The 25425-nt window shown below is 31.9% G+C and overlaps 2 protein-coding genes across 5 annotated transcripts in view; one reads left to right on the top strand and one right to left on the bottom strand.

Annotated features, from left to right (window-relative positions):
* PIK3CA (phosphatidylinositol-4,5-bisphosphate 3-kinase catalytic subunit alpha) overlaps positions 1-19578 on the top strand; it is a 35975-nt gene extending 16397 nt beyond the window's left edge. The window contains exons 8-21 of the mRNA XM_011383128.2: positions 268-420; positions 510-644; positions 4345-4469; positions 5299-5380; positions 5721-5885; positions 6100-6203; positions 7199-7370; positions 8526-8632; positions 9158-9279; positions 10104-10182; positions 13316-13486; positions 14089-14206; positions 14315-14466; positions 15231-19578. Of these exons, the coding sequence (XP_011381430.1) occupies positions 268-420; positions 510-644; positions 4345-4469; positions 5299-5380; positions 5721-5885; positions 6100-6203; positions 7199-7370; positions 8526-8632; positions 9158-9279; positions 10104-10182; positions 13316-13486; positions 14089-14206; positions 14315-14466; positions 15231-15501 (1956 nt within the window). The 3' untranslated portion in view covers positions 15502-19578. The remainder of the gene's footprint in view (positions 1-267; positions 421-509; positions 645-4344; positions 4470-5298; positions 5381-5720; positions 5886-6099; positions 6204-7198; positions 7371-8525; positions 8633-9157; positions 9280-10103; positions 10183-13315; positions 13487-14088; positions 14207-14314; positions 14467-15230) is intronic.
* A 1573-nt stretch (positions 19579-21151) lies between these two features.
* The window catches only part of KCNMB3 (potassium calcium-activated channel subfamily M regulatory beta subunit 3), a 50436-nt gene continuing 46162 nt past the window's right edge, over positions 21152-25425 (bottom strand). For 3 of the 4 annotated variants that reach the window (XM_023526370.1, XM_011383138.2, XM_023526366.1), the window contains one exon: positions 22431-24286. In XM_023526370.1, the coding sequence (XP_023382138.1) occupies positions 23888-24286 (399 nt within the window). In that variant the 3' untranslated portion in view covers positions 22431-23887. Of the gene's footprint in view, positions 21297-22430; positions 24287-25425 lie in introns of those variants that run through there. The other variant, XM_011383147.2, reaches the window with a different exon arrangement.

Below are 25425 nucleotides of genomic sequence, written 5' to 3'. Positions count from 1 at the left end.
AAATATCTGTTAAATGACCACATTCAAATATATATCTTGCATGCTTTGGTTAATATTTTGTATCAATAATTAAAGAAAATACCATTTCAAATGAGAAAAAGGAAAGCAAGTTCTTATATTTTGAAAAAATTAATGTGGTTTGTTATAGACGTTATTATAGAGGCAGTTGTTGAATTCTCCTTGCAGAGGAAGAAAAGGGTTTTAAAACACATTCTCTAATCCACACAGTATTGAATATTTTTCTGTGTTTTATTTATTTTTTTTAAGGAACATTGCCCATTGGCCTGGGGAAATATAAATTTGTTTGATTACACAGATACTCTAGTATCTGGAAAAATGGCTCTGAATCTTTGGCCAGTACCTCATGGATTAGAAGATTTACTGAACCCTATTGGTGTTACTGGATCAAATCCAAATAAAGTAAGCTTTTTATTTTCATAAATTATAATTTTTTTCTTTTTATGACAGTCAAACACAATATATATAATAACTTTTATCGCATCTCCTAGGAAACTCCATGCTTAGAGTTGGAGTTTGACTGGTTCAGCAGTGTGGTAAAGTTTCCAGATATGTCAGTGATTGAAGAGCATGCCAATTGGTCTGTGTCCCGAGAAGCAGGATTTAGTTATGCCCACGCAGGACTGGTAAGGCAAATCACTGAGTTTTCTTAAGTATCAATTATAATCAGCGGATTTGGATACATCCTCTTTGTATGTATGAAAGGGTTTTATGTGTTTTAATTACACTGGCATAGCTACTATAGGCTCTAGGACAATATTGCAGTATAATAAATTCTTTATATACTAAGTACAAATTAATTTAAAATCATTACTGAATTCTATCAGATACTAAAAGTATAAACTTTTTGACATTAAAAAGAGATTCTCTTTCTTGAAAAACGTAGCCACTATTCTATAAGTTTATTTCTTTGGCGAGAATTGTTAATATTTATCAAGTGCTTACTGTGTACCAAATGCCACACCAATCACTTTTCACGTGTTATTTATTTTAAAAACAATCTCTATAAAGGTAGATATTAATATAATCCTTATTTCACCAGTAAGGAAGTAGGCTTAAGGAATCTAAATAACTTATTTGATATCACTCTTTAATAAGTATTAAACCTCTTACTCTTAACCATTCTGTTATAACTGAACAGGAATTCCTTAATTTTTTATCAGGGTAAGCATTCCCATGACATGTCCATAGTCTTGTCCAATTAGTTATACCTATAAACTGAGTTACAAGAGTAAAGTCACTTGAAAACTCATTCTCTCCTATTTTATTCATTCAGCCATTGAATTCAATTTACTATCAGGGTCTATTGGAGCCAATTTTAACTTTTGAGTTTCTTTTTTGAGCAGATCTAACACTTTGTAAGGATTGATATTTTATGATTTTTTTTGCTAGAACTTTTTTAAAAAAAATATTTTTATAATAAACTAAAGATTTTATCTTTCAACTAATATTGAGTCTGTTGAAACTTTTATAAATCTAAGGTATGTTATGGGACCTTAGTTTTCCTATTTAATTAATATTCATCAAATACTTCCAACTATACTTAAAAAAAACTAAAGTAATATAAAAACATAGGATAGAATAGCCTAGAAATATGATAAAATAGTGAAATAAATCATCAATATTATATCATCCTTCATTCTTCTAATTGCATTGCCCAGTGTCTTCCATCATCTTTCTAGAGGTATAAAGAAGTCTGCAAACACCACCTTTGCAGTTTTTTGTTCTTTTTTAGGTTCTCATTGAACACTGTTTAGAATTCAGAAATTTTCCCTTTCCACTCATAATGACAAAGAGAAGAAAATTGACAGAAGAAAATATTTCACAATTTTTAGACAAATCAGAATGCAAAGAGACAGATAATAGCACTCTAAAGCAGAATTTCTCAATCTCGAAACTGTTGACATCTTGGGTCAAATAGTTCTTTGTTGTAGGGGCTGTTCTGTGCATTATAGGAAGTTTAGCAGCATCTTTGGCTTGTACCTACTAGATGCCAGTAGACCAAGTTGTAACAATCAAAAATGTCTCCAAACAATCTCAAGGCCCTGGGAAGTGGAGGGGACAGACAAAATCACCTCAGTTAAGAACCACAACTTTAGACTCTAATGATAATGGTGAATTGATCATATAAGTAAAAATTCAGATGACAATAACCTAGATGAATTTTCTCAAGCTCAAGAAATGATGAGTAAACAATATATTTCCAAGGACAAAAAGGAAATATGGTATTCACATTCAATTAGTCATTCAATGGGAATGACTCCATGACATGATATCTTTTTTATAAGAGCCCGGACTACACTTTATGTTTTACAGTATTCTTTCCATCTTTTATGATACACTTTCTAAGTGGATAAATGCTTCAGGCAAATGTATATATAAAGATGACTGGAAGGAAAAAGGTGATGTAGAAATTTTTAAATTCCTTGAATTGATTATTCTGATATATGTAAATAGAAAATAGAAATGTTTTACAATTATGAAGCAAAGAAAATGGCCATTCTAATGAAATTATGAACTACCAAAGTTTGCAAAAGTATTGCATTTTGACATGCAAATATGAGAAGAAAAACCAGAAGTAATGATAAGCTAGAACTTAGTAGATATGTATTTAAAATCTGGAACCAGTATTTACAAAATGGATATGTTCCAAGATCATGCACGGTAGTTAATGAGCAAGCAAGTAGTTGCATTCAAAAGGTGTTGCCCTCTTTGGATTATAAGTTTGGTTTTACTATGCTTAAATTCTTATTAAGATGTCTAGCATAATTGTTTTTCCACATCACTTTATTCTTTAAATTATTTTATGTTAAAAATATAAAAAATAAAAATAAGTAAGTAACATAAAAGAATTAAGAGTCTATTAGACCCAGATGGTAAATAGTAACGACTACTTTTCTTGGTGAATTGAAGATTAAGTATTTATTTTCTCTTACCTGGACAATTGCAATAGATTCCTAACTGGTTTCCCTCCTTCCACAGAGCAGCCAGAATAATCTTTATTAAACATAAATCAAATCACGGTATTCATCCTTTAAATAGCTTTCACTAAAAATCCATACCTTTTACCCTGACCACAAATTTTAATGCTCTAAACTTGACTTCCTGTCACTCTTCTCCCTCATCGACTGGGCTTCAGGCTCACTGGCCTTCTTACTGTTTCTCCTTCACCCAACTCATTCTCTCTTTGGGGCATGTTCATTGTTCCCTCCATCTGCAGTAGTCTTTTCCTGATCTTGGTGTGGCTGGTCCTTTCTTTTCATTTAGATTACGAATTAAATACTAGCTTCCTGGAGGCCATTTTCAAATGCCCGTTCTAAAGTAGCCACTCATTCTCAGTGACATCACCCAGAGTATATCAACTCTCCAGTGTTTTTCTTATATGTTCATTTAATTTCCCACTATAATGGAGGCCCTGTTAGTACAGGTTCTTATACTATTTTATGACCCCAACAGTAAGAACAAGAGAAGACACACAATACATGTTTTAATAAATATTTGTTGAATGAATATGTGCCAGTAATTTCTTTATGCTGTTAGATAAATTAACAATTTTTAAATGTATAAAAACCAAGTAGCATGAATATTTGCTTTCATTTTTAGCCATTAGGAATATGTGTAACCCATTCTAAGCGATGTATATTTGTTTTGCATAATGTAGTGTAATACACTCATAATTATTCATTATGTAGTTACTTTATCTATATTTAAAGGAAATAAGTACATTACTTGGAATTTTAGAATTATACTGAAAGTTATGGTATTTTCTTTTTAGTCTCTGTACACTCAATATATGGTATATTAATGGGGGTGTATCTTTTCCTTTTTTCCCTTATTTATTTTTACTTTTAAATTTGAAAGCCTTTGAGTGATTATAAGGATATATTCAAGCAAAGATTATGAAAGAATTTATGTTTTTATTTTATTATTTTACTATTTCTTATTCTCTTATTCTAGAAATATTAACAGATTAGTTAATAGACTACTAGAAAAGGGCCTCATCAGAATGAGAAGTAAATTATTCACTACTATCCCCTAGTATCCCAGTCAGATCTTTTCCCTGACCAACTTTGACATTTTCTGTTCTGTGATTGATGGTAATGTTAACCAAGTAAGTTATTGGATTTGTTCCATAAATACTATCTTAAGTTGATTCTTCCCTTTCCCTGAAAATAAAGTATTTCAATGAGAATAGTAAACTATTTCACAACAGTTAATAAGCAATATAAAGTTTATTGACAGTTTTCTTTTTTTGTAGGTCAGTCATGAATTCTGGGTGGCAAATGTGGCAAAGAAAATTACATAAGATATTTCTTTATTTTACAGAGTAACAGACTAGCCAGAGACAACGAATTAAGGGAAAATGATAAAGAACAGCTCCGAGCAATTTGTACCCGAGATCCTCTATCTGAAATCACTGAGCAAGAGAAAGATTTTCTGTGGAGCCACAGGTAAGTGTTAACATGGAGGGTCTCTGTTTCTGTCTTATGTTACAAAAGAAAGAACTGACTTCGGCTGATCTTTTTAAAGCTGTGGACATAGACCAGTATTTCTAGAAAACCATGCTGCTTTGGGACTAACTTTGCACATTGAAGGCTTTTTCAAATTCTAAATTCCTAATATGACTTTTTTTAGGATTGGTTTTTATTTTTGTTTTTTAATAAAATTCAGAATCCACAAAAATATTCCATAGTTTTAGATCAATTTAGTTGTGACTTAGTTGTTCCAGATATTTCAGTTCTTAGGAGTTTTCTCTATTTTTTTTTTCTCATATTTCCTCAAGTAATAGTGTAATGCCTTATTTTTATTTACGAAGAAATTATCCTACTACTCGGTAAGTGCACACTGGTTTATTTAAATAAAGCAGTTGTAGTGCATTTCTGCATGAAGTCCATTAAAACATAAATTCTGTCTACTGACCACAGTAGAAGTGGTGACTCTTCTCATGATTCATGTTGCATAAGCAGGTGAATAAAAAGAGCTTTATAAAAAGTGTTATTCAATAAACTCATAATTTTTCCTAAGTAAGTATCTGTCTTCCATTTGGATTTTCCTTTTGTCCCCATTGCCATTATAACTGCGTCTAAGTATATATGTACCTATATATGCAACTAAAGTGTTAAATACTGATTTCTTTTTATTTTAAGGAAGGCTAGTAATGGCAAGAGAGTTTTAAAGTGTTTGGAACTTCTTAAAGATTGCATAGTTGAAAATTTAGACATCTAGGCCTTTTGAATAACATAAAAGAATTTTTTGTTTTGTTTTGTCTTTTCCACACAGACACTATTGTGTAACTATCCCTGAAATTCTACCTAAATTGCTTCTCTCCGTTAAATGGAATTCTAGAGATGAAGTAGCTCAGGTAAATGTGTGTTTGAGATTACTGAATAACTGTTGCACAAAATTGGTACGTTGCACAATTGGTATGTTGCTCAAATTGTTTTCTCTCAGGAAGTCTGAATAAGTATGAGGTGAAATATACTGTTTTAAATTAATTAATAATAGTAATGTGTAGAAAAATACTATTCACACCACTTCCACTGATAAAATTAATTAGAACTGAACATTGTAAGCACTTAATTCATAAGAGGGGCTTTTATCTAAACTAATTTTAAATTAAGAAATTAAGGCACTGTCTTAGAAAGTTCATTCATAATTGTCTTTGCTTTATAAATATGATTTATGGTATTTCTCATGCACAGATGTACTGCTTGGTAAAAGATTGGCCTCCAATCAAACCTGAACAGGCTATGGAGCTTCTAGACTGCAACTACCCAGATCCTATGGTTCGAGGCTTTGCTGTTCGATGCTTGGAAAAATATTTAACAGATGACAAACTTTCTCAGTACCTAATTCAGCTAGTACAGGTAAAATAATGTAAAATAGAAAAATGTTTTATTCTAAATCCATTCAACTTCCAAAAGCTACTGCATTAACTGGTTTTATGCTTTTTTGAAAATGAATTTTGTTACCGGTAGTGTCTATTCTCTTTCCAAAAAATTTTATTTAAATCCAACCATGCAAAAACTGACCCTGTTTGATGTAAAATTGTTTTTTGTCTGTTTGTGTTCAAACACATAGGTCCTAAAATATGAACAGTATTTGGATAACTTGCTTGTGAGATTTTTACTCAAGAAAGCATTGACTAATCAAAGGATTGGGCACTTTTTCTTTTGGCATTTAAAGTAAGTTCAACTATTTTCTCATTAAATTCTTTAGATACATACTACTTTCTTAACATATGTATAAGTATATATTATTTTTATACCAAACTTTTTGTTTGGAAGAGTTTTTTATATTGAACGTATATTGAACCAATGATGAGCTTCCCCTCAACTTTTTATCTTAACATTAACTAAGCAGTAAAATTCAAAACTGAATTTTATACAGGAACGAGGGCTGAAATATTTTTAAAGATTTTGATTCTACTTTAAGCAAAGTTAGATTTGCTAGATTAATGTTGATTTATGTTGCAGTTGGTTTCACTGTATATGTGGATTAAAATATCCCCCCCAAAAAAGAAAAAAACTCTTACCTTGGAATTTAGAAGAATAATAACAAACTCTCAAGTTTCTTACTAGAAAACAAGCTAATTAAGTATAAAAAGTATTTTGTAGATTATGATATATCTGCTACTCAGAGTTGGGGGTCATATCCTTTTTTTCTAAATTTAGAAACAGATTTGTAATTAACATGATTTTTTAAATGTTAAAATAAACGTGGAATCTCGAAGCTGGGTTTAAAATAAATTCAGACATAGTATAGAAAGGGACATATATGCTAGCAGAGTCAAATAGTATTCACTGAGTTATTAACTCCTTCTCTATTCATTTTATTATTTTTGTGCCTACTTTCCTTTTTTTCATGTTTATATATCTTGTGCTGAGATAAGTAAGTGAAAAGTAGTTGAAATAAACCTAAAAGCCAGTTTATTAAATTTACATTTTTCAGGAACTACTTGAAACCCTTGATTGTTTTACTTCTAAATGATAGATTTTGAATCATTTTGTTGTTCGTATGATTATAACATTTAATGGATTTAGAAAATCGTTTTTTTCTTTTCTTAAAAAAGATTATATACTCACTTGACTATATATGTATGTATGTATATGTACATGTACATATATATATATATATATACATGGTCTTTTTTTCTTTTAATTTTTCACTGTCCTTTTAGATCTGAGATGCACAATAAAACAGTTAGTCAGAGATTTGGCCTACTTTTGGAGTCCTATTGTCGTGCATGTGGAATGTATTTGAAGCACCTGAATAGGCAAGTTGAGGCTATGGAAAAGCTCATTAACTTAACTGACATTCTCAAACAAGAGAAGAAGGATGAAACACAAAAGGTATGTGACTCTTTAGTTTGTTTTTGAGACTCTCTTCATTGAAATGGGGTAGGGTTATTTGAGAACCTGATATATATGCAGATCATGTGTCTTAGAATCAAGCATATTAGGATTTGGATCCCAGTCCCACTGCCTCTCAGCTGTGTAATGTTAGACACATTATTTAGTCTTTGAGATTCATTTTCCTCGTTTGGAAAATATGAGTAATACTTCCTTCATAGGGTTGTTGTGAGAATTAAATTATGTGAGATATGCAAAGCACCTGTCACAGTCCCTAGAACATGGGAGGTGCCCGGTAAATGTTAGTTCTCTCTTCTTTCTCTTCCTTTCTCTTTTATATAGCCCTAACTTTTAAAAATAATTTTTCTTTATTTTGTGTCATTTTTTATGTTTTAGTAAAGTGACCTTGAAAATGAGTGTAAAGAAATAGTTTTTACATTTCTAAGTATAAAATGGACTCAGTCACTCAGTGAATACATCACATACTATAGTCATCTGCAGTCTAACTTAATGTTTCTGAGGAATATAAAATGTGAAGATTTTTCATGGCCTTTTACTACTCTTTATCCTTTATTTATTTCACTATATTTATACTAAAAAGTGAGATCATTTCTCAGCTCTAGTGAAATGAAAACAGCAACAACAATAAAAAAAAAAAAATCCCAGTTTATTAGCGAGTCCCCAAAGGAATGTAAATTTACAGAGAATGTAAATTAAGAGTACTGAATGAATTTTTCCAGCATTTTCATTAATATTGCTTGAGGAAAAAAAAATCTTTAAAAGAAAGTTATTGTTTTAATCTAAATGTTATTCAATGTGACTGAGTTGATTTTATTGAAGTTCTGGTGTATAACAAAATACAGGTTAACAGAGAATAAATATACTGTTTCTGATGCCAGAATTGTGAGCAGGAGTGGACTCAGCTACCTTTAAAGAATAAAATTTATTATATTTACTTGTAACTAAAGAAAAAAAGAAACTGCCTGAGTTGGGTGCTTGCTGTGTTATACAAACTCTTCCAATTAGAATGCAGCCAATCCAGGATATGGATTCAAAGCCTACATAATACTGAGGTTCCAGTGTATAAAAAAGATTAACACTTAATTTTACTTTTTACAAAATCAGTTTCTAACCATGATTATGTTTATTTATCAGGTACAGATGAAGTTTTTAGTTGAGCAAATGCGGCGACCAGATTTCATGGATGCTCTGCAGGGCTTTCTATCTCCTCTAAACCCTGCTCATCAACTAGGAAATCTCAGGTAAGGTACTTTATTGGAAATTTTATTGATATACTTAAATAGGTACCTTTCTGGAGAAAATCTTGAGAAAAGTCAAAATGTCCGTTATAATTACAATGTTCGATTATGTATGCCTCCCTCTCCCATTGTCCTACCCTGTAAAATAAGAGTTGTAAAATTTTCTTAAGTTCAGGACTGCATTTATTCAGAATGAGTTTACTACTTTAATAATAGAGTTAAAAACACTCTATGGCCAGAATTTTGGTATCATAGGCTAAGAAATGGAATGTAACACCTGTAAAACTAATGATATATCCCTATATTTGTTGAAAATTCACATGCTATTATATAAGAAATTTTTATGCTTAGTATTTATTTTTTCTTTATAGTCCCTGAGAAATGAATTCATAAATGAAATTGAGTAGAAAGTTTAAAATTTTTATAACACTTCAGAAAACTATATTGTGTACATATCTTAAAATAATTTTGAGAATAAAAGAATAACAAAGGTAAGGTGCCTAGTAAAGTTTTTTCACTATTTTAAAGGCTTGAAGAGTGTCGAATTATGTCCTCTGCAAAAAGGCCACTGTGGTTGAATTGGGAGAACCCAGACATCATGTCAGAGTTACTCTTTCAGAACAATGAGATCATCTTCAAAAATGGGGATGGTAAGAAAGAGTATTAATGAACTTATGATGCATGAATTTAGATGTCTTTTTATATACAGGATATTTATGAATCATGAAGACTATTGAAAGCCATTTAAAGAATATGCACGTGGTAAAATATAATATTAAGCAGATGTCTTAACCTTTAGAATATGTATGTATAATTATTGAAAAGAAGTACTAGGTTTAGGATCAGAAAGCCTGAAATCAGTTTCTGACTATCATTTGCTTAGCTGTTTGTGCATCCATTTATTCCATAAATATTTGATGTGCTAGACCATGGGGTTATAAGAATAAATAAAACACAATCCCTGCCCTCTTAAAACTTACAGTCTAACAGAAAAAAGAGAGATGTTAACAAATAATTACAAAAATAAAATTATAACCATGGTACAAAGGAAAAGTGTAATCTGCTAAGGAATCAGGTAAGAGAAGGCCCTGATTTACATGGAGAACAGGTTGTGGGGGAGTAGTCAGGGAATCACTGATGAGTTTCCATTGGGAAATGACATTTCAGCACTGAATTCTGTTAACTCAATATTTTAATATAAATATTCAAATTTAAGAATTCAGAAAAATAAGTACTTTAAGTATTTTAAAGTAAATTTTTTGTGAAACAGTTTAGCTTACCCTACATTGTTACATAGATGGGTTTATGCAATACTTTAGAAATGGGTTAAAGAATCAGAATATTGCTTCCTTATAGATTATATCGAAGAGTAAATGTAGCTTGCTTTATTTTCCATTTGAAAACGGTATAATGACATGATACCCAAATTTGCATTTATGGCATTAAGTGGTGGTACATATTATTTGAATTTCAGATTTACGGCAAGATATGCTAACACTTCAAATTATCCGCATTATGGAAAATATCTGGCAAAACCAAGGTCTTGATCTTCGGTAGGTAACCAATAAAGCACCATGTATTTTGAAAGTTATCCTGAAAAAGTAAACTATTACTAAATTTTAATTATAAAGCACATAGAGGCATATATCTATAAAGAAATATATGGAATAGTAATTAACGCTAGTTAATTACACTATGGTGTTTTCATTTGTCCTCCTCTTCCTTGGTTTAGAATAGCTAATGAGATTCAGCTAGATAAAAAGAACTATCTTTTATAAGCTGATAAAGACTGCAACTGCCTCTGGAGTGTCACTATTTAGGAACAGGACATAGGAGACACAAAAAGCCCCTATTTTCTTTCAGAAGTTAAGAATTTAGGTGAAAGTTTCTTTCATAATATAAATTTTCTAATTTTAAAACTTTCTAAATCCTCTTATCTTGAGTCAGTTTTGCAGCAAAATTTATGAAAGCAACTAATCTTAAAGTTTTTGCCATTCTGTTGACTTCTGCCCACCCTTCCACAATTGTCAGTATTATCTCCAATTTTTCTGTGATGCATCATCTCTCCTAGTAATTTTTGCTTCTCTTCTCGTCTCTTTGCAAATCTAGAGTCATTCAGGCTAAGGCTACCCACTCCAAAAGTATTTTTGTCTATAAGTGGGCATAGGGGTCAATTCTAGCTGCAGCAGCAGCATAGATTAGGGTTTATTTGTGTGCTTCTTATAGGTTGAGTAGCTGGTATATAAAAATAATGGTGACAAATAGTAGAACCCTTTTAATGCAAAGAAAAAATGGACATCTCAAGTAACCTGCCAAATCACAAAATTCAGTCATCAATTTTAATTAATTCCTGATTTTTGGCTCAATCTCTGCTGTTTTCTAAAAACAATAACTGCTATAAGAATCAAGTTTCCTTTTTTAGTATAATTTCCTGTGTCCTAAGAGCTCCACATGCTATTATGACCACGCCCCACCCCAACCCCACCCCCCTGGGGGAGTAGAGTACAAACGAGAATGCAGAAATAGAATAGAAAGAAGGATTTAACTCTATAACTCTGGTAATTACAATATTTAATCGTAAATTAATAACTGTGAAAAAAATCTAAAGCTAGGTCATTAGAAAGTAAATTGGATCTTTGGAAAGCTTTTAAGTCTTATAATGTTTTTAAAATATTTTTTTAACTTAAGTAAATTTAAGTAAAAATTTTTTGTTTAACGTTTAATTTTAAATAAGTAAATTTAAGTACAATCATAGCATTTTTATTTATACTGGGCCAAACGTACATTCAGGTTTATGGTAACTCTGCTTGTTTGCTTTTTTTTCTAACATGACGTACAGGACTATGTGACTCTTTAAACTATGTTCAACAGTAATAAAATGTAAAATAAGAGCGATTGAGCAGTAGTACAACCTTAGGATATTTCTATATTTACCAGGACAGGTAGAAGAAAAGATTCTATAAGAGAAATGTTCAAAAGGGCAAGAGGACCGGAGTAAGTGATTCACAGAACCCGAAGGAGGGGAGAGATTTACAATTTATAATGTCAAATGCTTCTGGGAGTTTAAGAGCATAAAGACTACGAAAAGGTCTTTGGATTTGATGATTCATATGATTCATGGTTAGCTTTAAGAAGAGCTGACTCAGTAGAGTGGTAGGTGTAGAAGTTAGGCTGAGAGGAATTAAGTGAGAAAATGAAAATGAATGTAGACTATTACTCTTTTAGTAATTTAAGAAGTAAAGGTAGAAAGAATATATAGTAATTTATGAGAACAGAGAAAGAAAAACTATACTTTAGTACTTACATACCATTTGGGGTATTAGGTGCTTTTTTTTCATTGTCTCTTTAAATCTTCACATCTCCACTCTTGACTACATGTCCTTTTTAATTTTCTGTGTAATGAATGGAAAGTACCCATAAAGCACTTATGCTGCATACCAAAGCATGGTTGTATCAAGGTAAACATTTGTGGGTTATTTGAGTTATGAGCTGAACTAGCTGACTTTTATGGAACACATTTTTACTTAAAGAATAACTAATAGATAAGCTATGGTTATTTAGACATGGGTATTTGGCAGACTTTTTTTTTGAAAATTAACAATATGAGCCTCTCTTCAAGGAGAACAACTGACAGAATTTGTTATTAATTGTCAAATTTGAACTTTCTAGCAAAAGTCAGAATTTTGAAAACATTTTCCCCCAAATTAAAAACTTTTTTAATAAGATCAATAATTATTATAAGATTATTATAAGATTAACTATTAATTATAATATTAACAATTGTGATTTTTTTTTTAGTTGGTATAATGAAAAGTATCAGCATTTGAAAGACCTCTATAACTCAGTGAACTAATATCTGCCAAGTGACCAATGCGGAATATTATTAAGTCATATAGGAGTAAAAGTTCTGTACACAGGCTAGGTAGACAAATGGATTTAATATAACAGAGTATAAAACGTTTATTAATATGGTTTTAGATTTCACATTGCAACTTGAGAACCTATCTCGTCAAATTTTGGAATAGTATCAAAGAAAAATATCTACAGTTATCTAAAAAGACTATTACAATACTCCTTTTTCAAACTACCTACCTGCATAAGGCCAGATTTTCTTCATTTGCTTCTATTAAAACATTGCACTAGATTGAATGCAGAAGCATATATCAGAATCCAGCTCAGTACTGTTAAGCCAGACATTAAAGAAATGTGAAATACTGGGAATCAGTGTCACTCTAAGTTTTTTTAATATAGGTTTTTTGTTTTATAATAGATGTTATTTGTTACTGTATAATAGTTTATTGCTAAGAGTATAAAGGAGTCCTGAGACTAAAATTTTGAGAACTGCCTTAAAGTATTATTTACGTTTCAAACATCTTGAAATTCACCCATACTTTTAAGTTATGTTTATGAAGTTTTAATTGCCACGATAATTTTCTTAGCGCTTCTCTGATATATAATTAAATCCTTTTCAATTGAAAGTTATAATAAATGATAGCAGATAATTTTGAGGATTTTTCTAGGATTGTTCGTCATACTATAATAAAAGAAAATTAAAATTAGGTTAAGGGAGTAAAGGTGATGTGTGACAAATTTGCAAATGCTAGGATATTGCTGTATTAGCCTATTAAAATATTTATTATTTTAAAATTCCATCATCTAATTGCAAATGTCTTGACCCTTTTTCAGAATGTTACCATATGGATGTCTGTCAATTGGTGACTGTGTGGGACTTATTGAGGTGGTGAGAAATTCTCACACTATTATGCAAATTCAGTGCAAAGGCGGCCTGAAAGGTGCACTGCAGTTCAACAGCCACACACTACATCAGTGGCTCAAAGACAAGAACAAAGGAGAAATGTGAGTTTACTATTCCTATTAATCTAAGTTTCCTATTTAATCTAAGTTTTCGTTAGACAAATCTTCTAATGGTTGTGTACATTTTAGAGTTAGACCAGAGAAAACAGCTGTATTTACTTGGAAAAAAATATGTGAAACCTTTGACATATTTGAGATTATTGTTTTTAAATAATCAAAATTGCTTATAATTTAATAAAATCCTGTACATTCAACTTAGATATCTAAAAGATGTTTTTCTTATTGCCTGTTCTGTTTTAGAAAAATTAACATTTCACATTCAAAATTTTACTTCTAATTTATTGTTAAAATAATTAGAAAAAATTCATTTTAATTCATTTTTATGACATAATAAGTTTTTGGGTTTTTTTTCACTATAACAAGAATTATGCTTTGGTCAGAGAATACCTAGAAATTTCCTTAGAACTTCTTGAAAACTGCAGAATCTCAAAACTTCTCAGATCTTTGGGCATAATTACTCCTCCCCTTGATGTCAGTGATTGTTTTCATTGTCTCGATACAGACTTTGACCATCTTTTCTCTCTTTGGACTGGATCACTCTATATTGCCACACTGCTCATGAGGCATTTATTTCTTCTTTGTAGATACGATGCAGCCATTGATCTGTTTACACGTTCATGTGCTGGATATTGTGTTGCTACCTTCATTTTGGGAATTGGAGATCGTCACAATAGTAACATCATGGTTAAAGATGATGGACAAGTAATAGCTTTCTCTTTTTAAATTGTTTTGGCGTTCTTAGATTTATTGATTCAGGATATTGTATTTCTGCATTTGTCAAACTATAACATAATTTCTTATTTTTGAAAGCTGTTTCATATAGATTTTGGACACTTTTTGGATCACAAGAAGAAAAAATTTGGCTATAAACGAGAGCGCGTGCCATTTGTTTTGACTCAAGATTTCTTGATAGTGATTAGTAAAGGAGCCCAAGAATGCACAAAGACAAGAGAATTTGAAAGGTAAGCTCAGAAAATCAAAAGCACAAAATAAAGAATTCTTGCTGCTCTATTAAAAACGATATTTTTCAATTTCAAATAATAGATGTTATATTAACATCATAGCATAAACTATTTCAGTGTATTTGGGTTTTTTTATTTATTATGTAATGCTGTGAAGAAAATGGAAAGAAAAACCAATTTGTTTAGTTAACTAAGGTCAAAAAAGAAAGTGATCTTTAAACTTCATTATACAGTAAAAGCTTTTACTGCTGTTTAAATAATTGGATTCCTCCTTCTCCATATTGACAAATAATGTATAGGGCTTGAAACATTTTTCAGTCATACAATTTGAGGAATTCAGCCAACTATAATTACCACGTTTATTCGCAATTTTTCTTACCACCTTACGGTGTATCATTATTCTATCTTAAACCTTAAAGTACTTTTAAAACCTTTCATAAAATTTTATTTTATCTAAAATTCAGTCCTGGCCCTAGCTTAAATCCTAAAGGCTTCAATATACAGATCAGTTCATATATTTGACAAATCCTTATTAAACTTCTAATGTGCCGGGCATTATTCCAGGTGCTGGTGATAAAGTAGTAAAAGTCCTTATGGACTCAGAGTTTACATTCTAGTGTGGGGCAAAGGGATTGGGGAGAGGAATGCTATTTTTCATACGTTTGTCCAAGAAGGCCTCTCTAATGATGTGACATTTGAGCAGAGACCTGGAGGTATTAACACCATTTGCTCTGTACTGACCAAACTGTTCTTATTACTTGTAGGTTTCAGGAAATGTGTTACAAAGCTTATCTAGCAATTCGGCAGCATGCCAATCTCTTCATAAATCTTTTCTCAATGATGCTTGGCTCTGGAATGCCAGAACTACAATCTTTTGATGATATTGCATACATTCGAAAGACCCTAGCTTTAGATAAAACTGAACAAGAAGCTTTGGAATATTTCATGAAACAAATGAATGATGCACATCATGGTGGCTGGACAACAAAAATGGATTGGATCTTCCACACAATTAAGCAGCATGCTTTGAACTGAAATGATAACTAAAAACTGAAAGCTCAATATTGGATTCTGTACTGCACTGTTAATAACTGTCAACAGGCAAAGACTGATTGCATAGGAATTGCACAATCCATGAACAGCATTAGAATTTATGGCAAGAACAGAAATAAAATACTATATAATTTAAATAATGCAAATGCAAACAGGGTTTGATAGCACTAAACTAGTTCATTTCAAAATTAAGCTTTAGAATAATGCGCAATTTCATGTTATGCCTTAAGTCCAAAAAAGGTAAACTTTGAAGATTGTTTGTATCTTTTTTTTAAAAACAAAACAAAACCAAAAAAACCCCAAAATATATGGAAATGATGGAGAAGGAAAAGAATGATGCTCTTCTTGTGTCTTGCAAATGTTCTATGTTTTGAAATGTGAACATACAAAGTCTATTATTGCATTAGGTCCAAGTAAACGAGTTTAATGTTAAATTACATTAAGATTGGAAATAATGAAAATCTCTTATTTTTTCATTGCTGTTCAACTTACAGTTTGAAGTGGGTTTTTTGACTCCTTGTTTAATGAAGAAAAATTCTTGGGGTGGAAGGGACTCTTGAGATTTCAACAGAGACTTTTCTTTTTTAATAAATCAAACCTTTTGACGATTTGGGGTCTTACCTGCAAAGTTTTGGAAGCAGTCACAAATGAGACCTGTTCTAAGGTGGTGTTTTTGGGTTTTTTTCTGGACAGTATTTACAAGAATCTGATTCTGATTTCCCAGGGAAATTCTGGGCACCCGTAAAGTAAAATAATCATCATAGAGAAAGAATAAGCAGGAACAGTTCTTGCTCCAGAATTGTACAGTATTCACCATAGGTTGATTTTTTTTTCTCCTTTTGCAATTGAATACATTTTTCATGCATGTTTTCCAGAAAATAGAAGTGAGTATTAATGTTATTAAAAAGATTATTTTTTTTATTAAAGGCTATTTATATTATAGAAACTATCATTAATATATATTCTTTATTTCATGATCTGTCCCATAGTCATGCATTGTTTTGCACCCCAAATTTTTTATCGTTCATATCAGCATGGTCAGCTTTTCTCTGGGTCTGTGGGTAAGGCTCAGGCACTATCCCATTTATATCAATACTAGTGAATAACTACTTAAAGAAAACAGATCAAAGTCATCCTCTTTCCTTTTATTTCTTTGTTTTTACATGGATCCCCATCTTCCATCTTTTTTCATAGTTCAGGATGCCTCAATCATATGAAATTAGTTACCAAAATTAATACAATTTAGAGTATCTTCTTGATTGCTTAAACTCTCTACTGAGGTATGCTCATGAATAATACTTAATAATATGAGGAAATAGAAACCATGAACTTTTTACCTTTTTAAGCTATTTATCCAATATCTCAATAATAAATGTAAGACCTTAAACCATTTTAAGATCATGTTCCATTTCCAAGTGATCAGGGCTCGTTCTCCAACTTTATTAAATTGCATTTGAGCACATGATACATTCTTCAACATCTTAAAAAACATTAACCCAAGATGTAGGCGCTAATACTAGTCATCACTCCAGAATCTGATATTTTACTCAGTATTTGAAATGAGTGATTAATGCCCTAGGAAATAGCTTTAGCAAATGTCCAGGTGCCACACCAGAAAAAGTGCAATAATTTGCTGACAGTTTTCTAGATTAGGCATATTATTGGAATACAACTTTATAAAGAGTGCACAGTATATTCTCTAGTGAAACAGCATCACTTAAAAAATATTCACTTATAAAATCAATTACCTATAGTAAAAGTCTTGAATAGTGAACAAGGACTCTAATACAATTACTCTTAATATTTGGCTATTTTAGAACCCTTAAAGGGCATAATTATTGGAGATTTAGGTACTTCACTAAAGCATGTATATAATATTACCAACAAGAAAAATAAATTTGAAGATTAAAGGAACTTATTTCTCTAAACTGTCTTGGAATAGTTAAGAAGAATTTAAACTGTTTTAAGCAGGAAACTAATAGATTTCTTTTGCAGATATAGATTTCATAACTTATTAAAAGTTCATGTAACATTTTGTTCTTTTAGAGCTATTCAGTTATAACACATACTAACATCCCAGTCTTTTCCATATCAGGGATTGATTACAGGAAAACTCAGTGAAATGGTACAAATCTGAAACTTTGATGGTGGAAACTGAAGTTTTAACAGAGAATCGTGTTTTACCCAAGTGCCAAAAAAATTTTGAGCTTCCTTGCACAAAATTTATATAATTTTTGCATCTTCCACATCAGTCCAGATAGTCCCTTTTTCCTGGGACCTCTCCACCATTAAAACACAAGCCACATACTTTATTTCATCATTGACATTTATTTTCAAGAATTATTACAACCAAATTAATTCTGTTTGAAGAAGTGTAGACACATTTTATAATGAATATAGATAAAGTGGTCTAGGTAAAGGCAAACTAAATTTTTGAAAAATCTAAGCTGAGTTTAAGCAAAAGCATTACAAATAAGAATAAAAGGGCAGGTAGTTCTCAGAAGGCACAGAACCAAAAATTAAATTAAATGCTACATGGACGACTAGGATATGTTTCAAATCAGTGATAATATTGTTGCTTCCAGGTACTTTAGTATCAGAGATCAATTCTATTGGTCAGTTCCTATGGCCAACCATCTTTGTCATTGAATGTGGTATAAACTATCAGCTCTACAATTTCATCCGGTTACTTAAGCAATATTTCCTTCAGTGACTACTTTGGAGGAAAAAAAGCAGGTTTAAAGAAAGTAAAACCTAATTTCAAACACATTGTAGCAAGAAAAGATCAACTGTTTGAAAAACATGCTTTAACTTTTTGTCATAGTCTCAGCTATACAAAATTGTTTATTTTGAAGATTTTTAGACTGCTGTTAATTTGAAATATGTTAATCATATTGTGAAATTTGGTTTTTTAAAAAAGATGTTTCTAATTGGATTTTTTAAATAAGAATGGAATTTGGTCTCTATTTTATGATGAACCTAAGCTTTTTGTGGTTCTTAGTGTCCTGTGTAAATCTTAGTGTCAAAGTAATTAACTTTGAGGTTTTCCTTTCTACTTTGCTTTATATTACAAGCCCTTTAGGAAATGGGAATCTGGTGAATACAATGAATTGTAAAATATTTTAATGTGTAACTTTTTCAACTGTGAAACTATGACTATTGGTTTTTTGATGAAAACAGCTGCTGATAAAGTATTTTGTGTAAAGTGTAGTTCTTATTAATCAGGAAAATAATCAATGACTTGATTAGAATGTATATACTCTCTTGGATTCACTTTAAATGGATTGGTAATTTTCTCATAGGTAAAACACAGTCCATCTGTATTCTTTTTTCCATCAAAAATTGTGTGATTTGGCATATTAAGAAATTATAAGCCACCAGCTATTTTAAGGGCACCATGGAAATTTCACAGCATATAAACCTGAATTTATTTCTTAATGATTTTGTAAATTCATTTAATCCATATTCTGACCAATAGCCCATGCTTGCCAACTCTTTGAAGAAATTTAATTTTCAGCATTATTTTAAAGCCAGCAGGTTAACTTTTCTGAATAAGTTCCTTTTGTTTGTACGTCTGCAGAAACAGCAGACCTGGGCTGGACCCACACACTCAGAATCCACCTTAAAAATTGATTTTGATGTCCAAGACATCACTAAAATATTTCAGTGTAAAGACCATATGTGGTATTAATGGATTGTGGTGCTTCTACTATTTAAAAACAACTTTCATACTTCAGATGTTTTTGAGAAGGGGGGAATGTGGAGAGAAGGGGAGAACAGGGAGGAGTTGTTTGAATGAGTTACATTCTTCATATCCATCTTGCTCAGATGAGGCACTAGAAAAGTCTGAAAGTTGTGAGAGTATTTTGTGCATACCATGAGGGAATTAACTCTCCATCAAGGATGGGATTGTGAAAGCTGAACTATAAAATTCAGCATTGACAGGATACTCATAATAATTCTTGGTGACAGAATAATACAGCTGGGCTGTTTTTTAAAATAGAAACATGAACCATTTTTATTTTTTAATTGTTACATTAAAATTGTAAATATATCTTATATGCCATAGCCTGGGAAGCCTTTTTTTTTTCTCTTAAAAATTATGTTCACTTTCTGAAAAGATTATAGGGATAACTATGCTCTAGATAAAATTGGATTGGTAACTCTACCTCAGAAGGTTAATAAAGAAAAAAATAGATGAGTCACAATTCAATACTCAGGCTCTGGTATTACAGAAATTTGCAGAGCACTGTATTTTGGATTTATAAAGTCAAAGTTGGCATGCCTTGTTTTTAATGGCTTTGGAGACATGAAGAAAAAAATTTGATTAAAAATTTAGTCATTGCTCCAGCCATTTGGAAAAGGCTATAGTGCTAGGAGGTTCATGGTACTAGGTTCTTGAATTCAACATTTGAAATTAGTGGTGTTCTCTTTTCTCGATTATTAGTGAAATTAGCGTGTGTGTGTGTGTGTATGCACACATTTCTATTTGTATACACACTGCTTGCTAGCTCTAGTCAAGAGGCATCTTTTATAAAAGGTGTAAACATCGAGGTTCTAAAATTCAGAAGTTTAGAATTTATTAGGAGTTTCCCAAGTTGGGATGTTAGTTTTTAAATAAGCTTATTTCATTCAAGTATTCCACTTGATTAAGTTTTGCACTTGCTTTTTATCAGTGCAGCACCATTCCTTTTGCTTAGATGTGTTAATATTTTAGATATGCTAATATTACAGCCATGTTAGTTAGTATAAAGTGACAGTTATGAGCCATAGGAAATTTTCTGACTTTTTACACAACTACATATAAGAGTTTTAGCAGGGAGGAAAAAAAGTAAAATCAATCCATTGTACATTTAGCGTAGTTGGGTAACTGAATTTCACTACCAACTGTAGACTCCATTTCTCATGTTGGTAAGTATGGAAAGGGGTTGTTTTAATGCGTTTTTGTAAGCTATTTAAGTCCTGAGTCTATCTGAAACTATTTAATCAGTCACTACAATAATTTTGTGGTTATGCTAAAAGCCGTGTACATTTTTACATGATTCTTATTTTTGTTAATTCTTCTAGGTTAGCCAGAAGGCAGAAAACCAACTTTGGTATTTTTTCAAAATATCTTTAATAAGACAACTCCTTAATTCTAATGTGAATTTCCAAATGTGGTCATTATCTATTGAGTTCGTAAGAAAAATCCCCTTATCAGGTTTAATTTATGTTCCTAAGAGTAGTTGGAGAGCTGGGCCTTCATCTGATTTCGAAGTGTTTTTGGCTCTGGAACCTAAGCTTCAGTTGTTTCAGTGTGATTCAGTCTTCGGACTTAATAGGGTTGAATAAGATCTAAAACAATATATACCCTTTGGGAACATTATACTTTAATATCTTGGGGTATGTGGCACTACCAAAAGACTACTGACACATCAAATGTTGACCTTGGAAGCTTCGAAAAGAGCTCCCACCACTCTTTTTAGCACCCCAAATAGCAAATCTATCTCTCTATATTTTGTTATTCAATGAATTGAAATCCTGTGGTATTCTGCATTAGTTAGGGAAAAAAATGTTTTTAAATGTTCTTTTAACGATGGCCCAAAAAGTATCTGACACAGCAAGATGCATGTGTTATTGTACTGAAAATATATAATACAGTGTCACTAAATTTAAGACCTCTTCCCAGTCTTGCTATTCCTAGCAAGAAGTTTGGCCTGTGACTGCACTTACTGTTTGTGCTCATCAGAAACTGTCAATGTTTGCTTTCCTTTAACTTTGCAGTCTGTAACATCATGCTGTTTATTAAAAAAAAAAAAAAAAAAAAATTACTTTGACTTGTGTCCAAACAATCCTTAGTGTACTGTATGTTTTAAAAACTGTGATAATTATATTTTGCTATTTCTTTTGAGGACTTAAAAGCAAACCAGTGTTGCTAATAATCAAATTAGCTGAATTCGAGTTCTTATCAATGATGACAGAATAATTGAATGAAAACCTGAAACTATTATGTCTTAAAGCTAATTTTTCTGCCCCAGTAAAATGACGAATATTATAGAAATACCTCTTTAAATATTAACTCCCTTTAAGCATAATTATATGCTTGTATTTCAAGCAGAAATATATGTATACACATACATGTATGAATGCGTTTGTATATACAAGTAGACTTTTTTCCAAGTCAGCTGAAGACCAGACCTAAAAGAAGAGTTAGGTTAGAAGCAAACTGTTTTTGCTTTCAGTTGTTGTAAGCCTTGCAAAAAGTAAGTTTGGGCTTTTCTTGGACCCATAATGCATGTGGGCATTGATACTTAGAACTGCTAAGCAATTAAGAGCAAATAATTGCTTAAATTTTCTTTATTTGTCAGGTGCTTTGAATGACTTTGAATTAACATTGTTCTAAATTGACTTTGTTCTCTAAGCATAAAGTCTGTCTTTCCTGAGATGAACCAAGTAGCCACTCTATGAATGGAAAACTGTAGTAACTGAAACTTTAGTTTTCACACTTTCACACATTCTAGGTTTCAAATTAGTGGTTTTGAATTTGTTAGGAGAAAAATCCCAAGAACTGCATATTATTAGATGGGTTTAAAATTTATTGTACCCTTTAATCAACATCTTCCCATCTCCCCCACTTCCCTACCCCTGATGACTACCATTCTACTCTCTTTCTATATATTCGAATTTTTTGATTCTACATATACGTGAAATGTGGGGGTTTTTTTCCTTTCTGTGCCTTATTTTATGTAGCATATTGCCCTATAGGTTCATCTATATTGTTGCAAATAGTAGGATCTCCTTTTTAAAGGCTGAATAATACTCCATTATATATATATGTGTATATGTATATATACACACATTATATGTCTATAATCATAATTTCTTTATTCATCTGTCAATGGACACAAGTTTTTTCCAGATCTTGGCTACTGTGAATCTTGCTGTAGTGAACATGGGAGTGCAGCTATCTCTTAGAGGTACTGATTTCATTTTCTTTGTGTACATACCCAGAAGAGGGATAAGGCTGACAGGATATTAAAACAGCAAAAGATTTTTTTTTTTCTACTAACATTTTAAAACACATCTATTATGTGCCAGAAATTAAGCTAGGTGTTTCACCTACTCTATTCCCTAAAATAACCCCATGAAAGAAGAGATTATCACCATTTTATAGATGAAGAGAGAGGCTCAAAGAAGTCGGTCGAATTGCCCAAGGATACATATCTAAAAAGCTGAAATTATGGCCTTCGAGCTCAAATAAATCCTCATCTGAGACACATATTCTCTTCACTATTTCGCACTAGGACAAGAAGAAAACTCCAAAATTGTTCATTACTGGTCAAATCAATGTTGCTCTATTTAATTATTCAATTTATTTAGTAATTTGTGGCTTAAAATTAATTTCTAAAAAGCATTAAATTGGCTTAGAATCAAAGTTTCTGGTTTGATTACATCTACATATAAAAATTGCTTCAAAGAATGTCTCATTCTGTGGTCCATGATGTAACATTTTTGGGTGGGAGGGTGAAATTTTAAAAATACTTTGAGTCACATTGGTTTTCAAACAAACTTTTCAACTCATTCAGCTTAATCTGGACAGCACTTATTGGAGAGTCTTGTGACATTCATTATTTAATAACCTGGTCGATTCATCAATTAAAATATGGACAGGTGTTGAGTATCCAGATTATCTGAGATGAATCTTAAGTTGCATCCAGGATGGCTTCTCCTTACTTAACACATTTCTAGCCATCTCTTCCACTCTCATCAGCATGTGCATGCACAAAGAATAAAATGAGCTTACGGAAAGCATAATTAACGAGAAAAAATGTTGCTGAAAGAAATATTACATGGTACATGGCAAAGTTAAGTATAGATAACTCTAAACTTAGTGAATTTTCTAGGCAGCGGCTTTCTTCCTTTATCATGAATGGTGAAGTAAAATGGTAGGTCCACATTTTCTGAAATTACTGTCTTCCTCTAGAGAATGAACTGTTCTTCAAGAATTTTTTTGAGAAATGTTTTAATGTGAACTATATTGCATAGAACTAGGTTGATTGTTCACTGCTCAGTAGGTTCGATACCCTTATCGATTATTCCCACATTGACAAATTTTATCTAGAGCTGAAATTAGGTAAAAGATAACTACCTAGAGCTCATTTTGCCATGTGGAAACAAAAAGTGCTTCCTTGGCTCATGTGGAAAGAGAGTTGGAGTAGAAAAGATGGTGAATCTGTATGTATTAACAGAATTAGTGGAATATGTATATGAGACTTTTTAATTTTTTTTCTTTCCCATCTCATACCTAAATTTGCCTTTTGGTTAGCCTGCAAGCAGTTGTAATTAGGTCCTCAAGTGCAGAAATTGCAGGTATCTAAAAGCTAGGGCATTAATTTGGCCACCATCTTAAGGTTCCTCTGCTCCTTCCTTTGCTCCTCCCCACACTCCACACTTTGAATTGATGCTGTTTCATATAAGGTACTTTGCCACCTATCCCACCTCTGGGTGCAGTGCTATATTTTTCACATAATAGGGACAGGTACTGTGTTAATCTCACCATGCCAACAATCAGGGCACCACCTAGCAGCGTCAGCGAAGGCCAAAATAAACAATGGAAGATAACCATTTGGTCATACTTTTTTATGAGAATGACATCTTCAGATTGGCCATCTGGATTGTAGAAGCATGAAAAGGGGGTCCCATTTTTGTGGTCGAAGAATTCCTTTATGTCCAGAGCACTGTCCAGCAAATTATTCCTATTTCCATGGCACTTAGGTGTGTAAAAGCACTAGGAATATGGAAGAGAAAGAAAGATAAGGGTACTCTTCCCCAACACCAAGCACTTAACCAACAGTTTTAATTTTGAAATAGCTTCAACCCGAAGCTATTAGTGGGGAGTTTCAGTCTCAGAAGGTGATGAAATCTACTAATAGTTCATGAGGAAGAGTTGGCAGGAGGGCCAGAGTGAAATGGCCCTTACCAGGCACTAAGCAGGAATGTAGGAAAGTATTCTTAGAACAAAGACATTGCAGAAGAGGCAGTGACCAACTTCATAAGGACCACACTCCTTCCCACATGCAGGTCCTGGGTCTGTTCCTGGACAGTAATTCAGTTAATCCATTTGTCCAGTCAACAAATATGTATTGAGCTCTCTGTGTGCTTTCAACACCTATTAATCCCTCTATCGTCTTCGTCCTGATTTCCTGTAGTTAAATCTTTCCCTAAAGGATTAGCATATTGAGGCTTTCTCCCTGGGCCCATAAAGAAGGGCACTACCTGACTCCACTTCCTGGGAGGCAGAACCAGTGGATAAATAGGGAGCTCTGTCAGCTGGTGTTTTTTTCAAAAAAGCTTATTCGAAAAAGCTTGAGCTTTACTACCATATCCTCTAGGCAATCAAGGTACCATACCAAGGGCCTACGAAAATGTTTGCAACCTTAAAAATTATTGCATCCAAAAGAGAAAACAGAAATCATCAGATTAAAATTGGTGCTTAAGTAAAGACAATAAAGGGTAACTTGTCAACTAATCTACTGCAATTCAACTTTGATAGTTAGGTATAAAGTAAAGTATACACTTTGTCATATGAACCAGTTGAGTAACATATTAAAATCAAAATTATAATAATCCTTTAAATTTCTTTGATAAGAAAAATTACTTATTTGATTTAAGGTGGACTGTGAATACCTTTTAACATTTTTGATATGATGAGGAGTGAGACAGACCTCCAAAAGTAAGACTGCCCACAGAGGACTCTATTCATTGGCTCAGCCTGTAAATTCCAGGTACTAATTTGTGAAAATGGAAAAATTTCTCCCCTTTCTATTTGCCCCATTTTTCTCCAGGAATGCTTTTAGCTCCATTTATTCTAATTTGACCACTATCAAAACATTAACTAGAAGGAAACAGATTTATCCCTAGAGATGG

This window comes from Pteropus vampyrus, unplaced genomic scaffold (genome assembly GCF_000151845.1).
Source record: "Pteropus vampyrus isolate Shadow unplaced genomic scaffold, Pvam_2.0 Scaffold14, whole genome shotgun sequence".
Classification (NCBI taxonomy): domain Eukaryota; kingdom Metazoa; phylum Chordata; class Mammalia; order Chiroptera; family Pteropodidae; genus Pteropus; species Pteropus vampyrus.
Note: the sequence above shows the minus strand (reverse complement) of the source record. Positions and strands in the feature narration are given on the sequence as shown.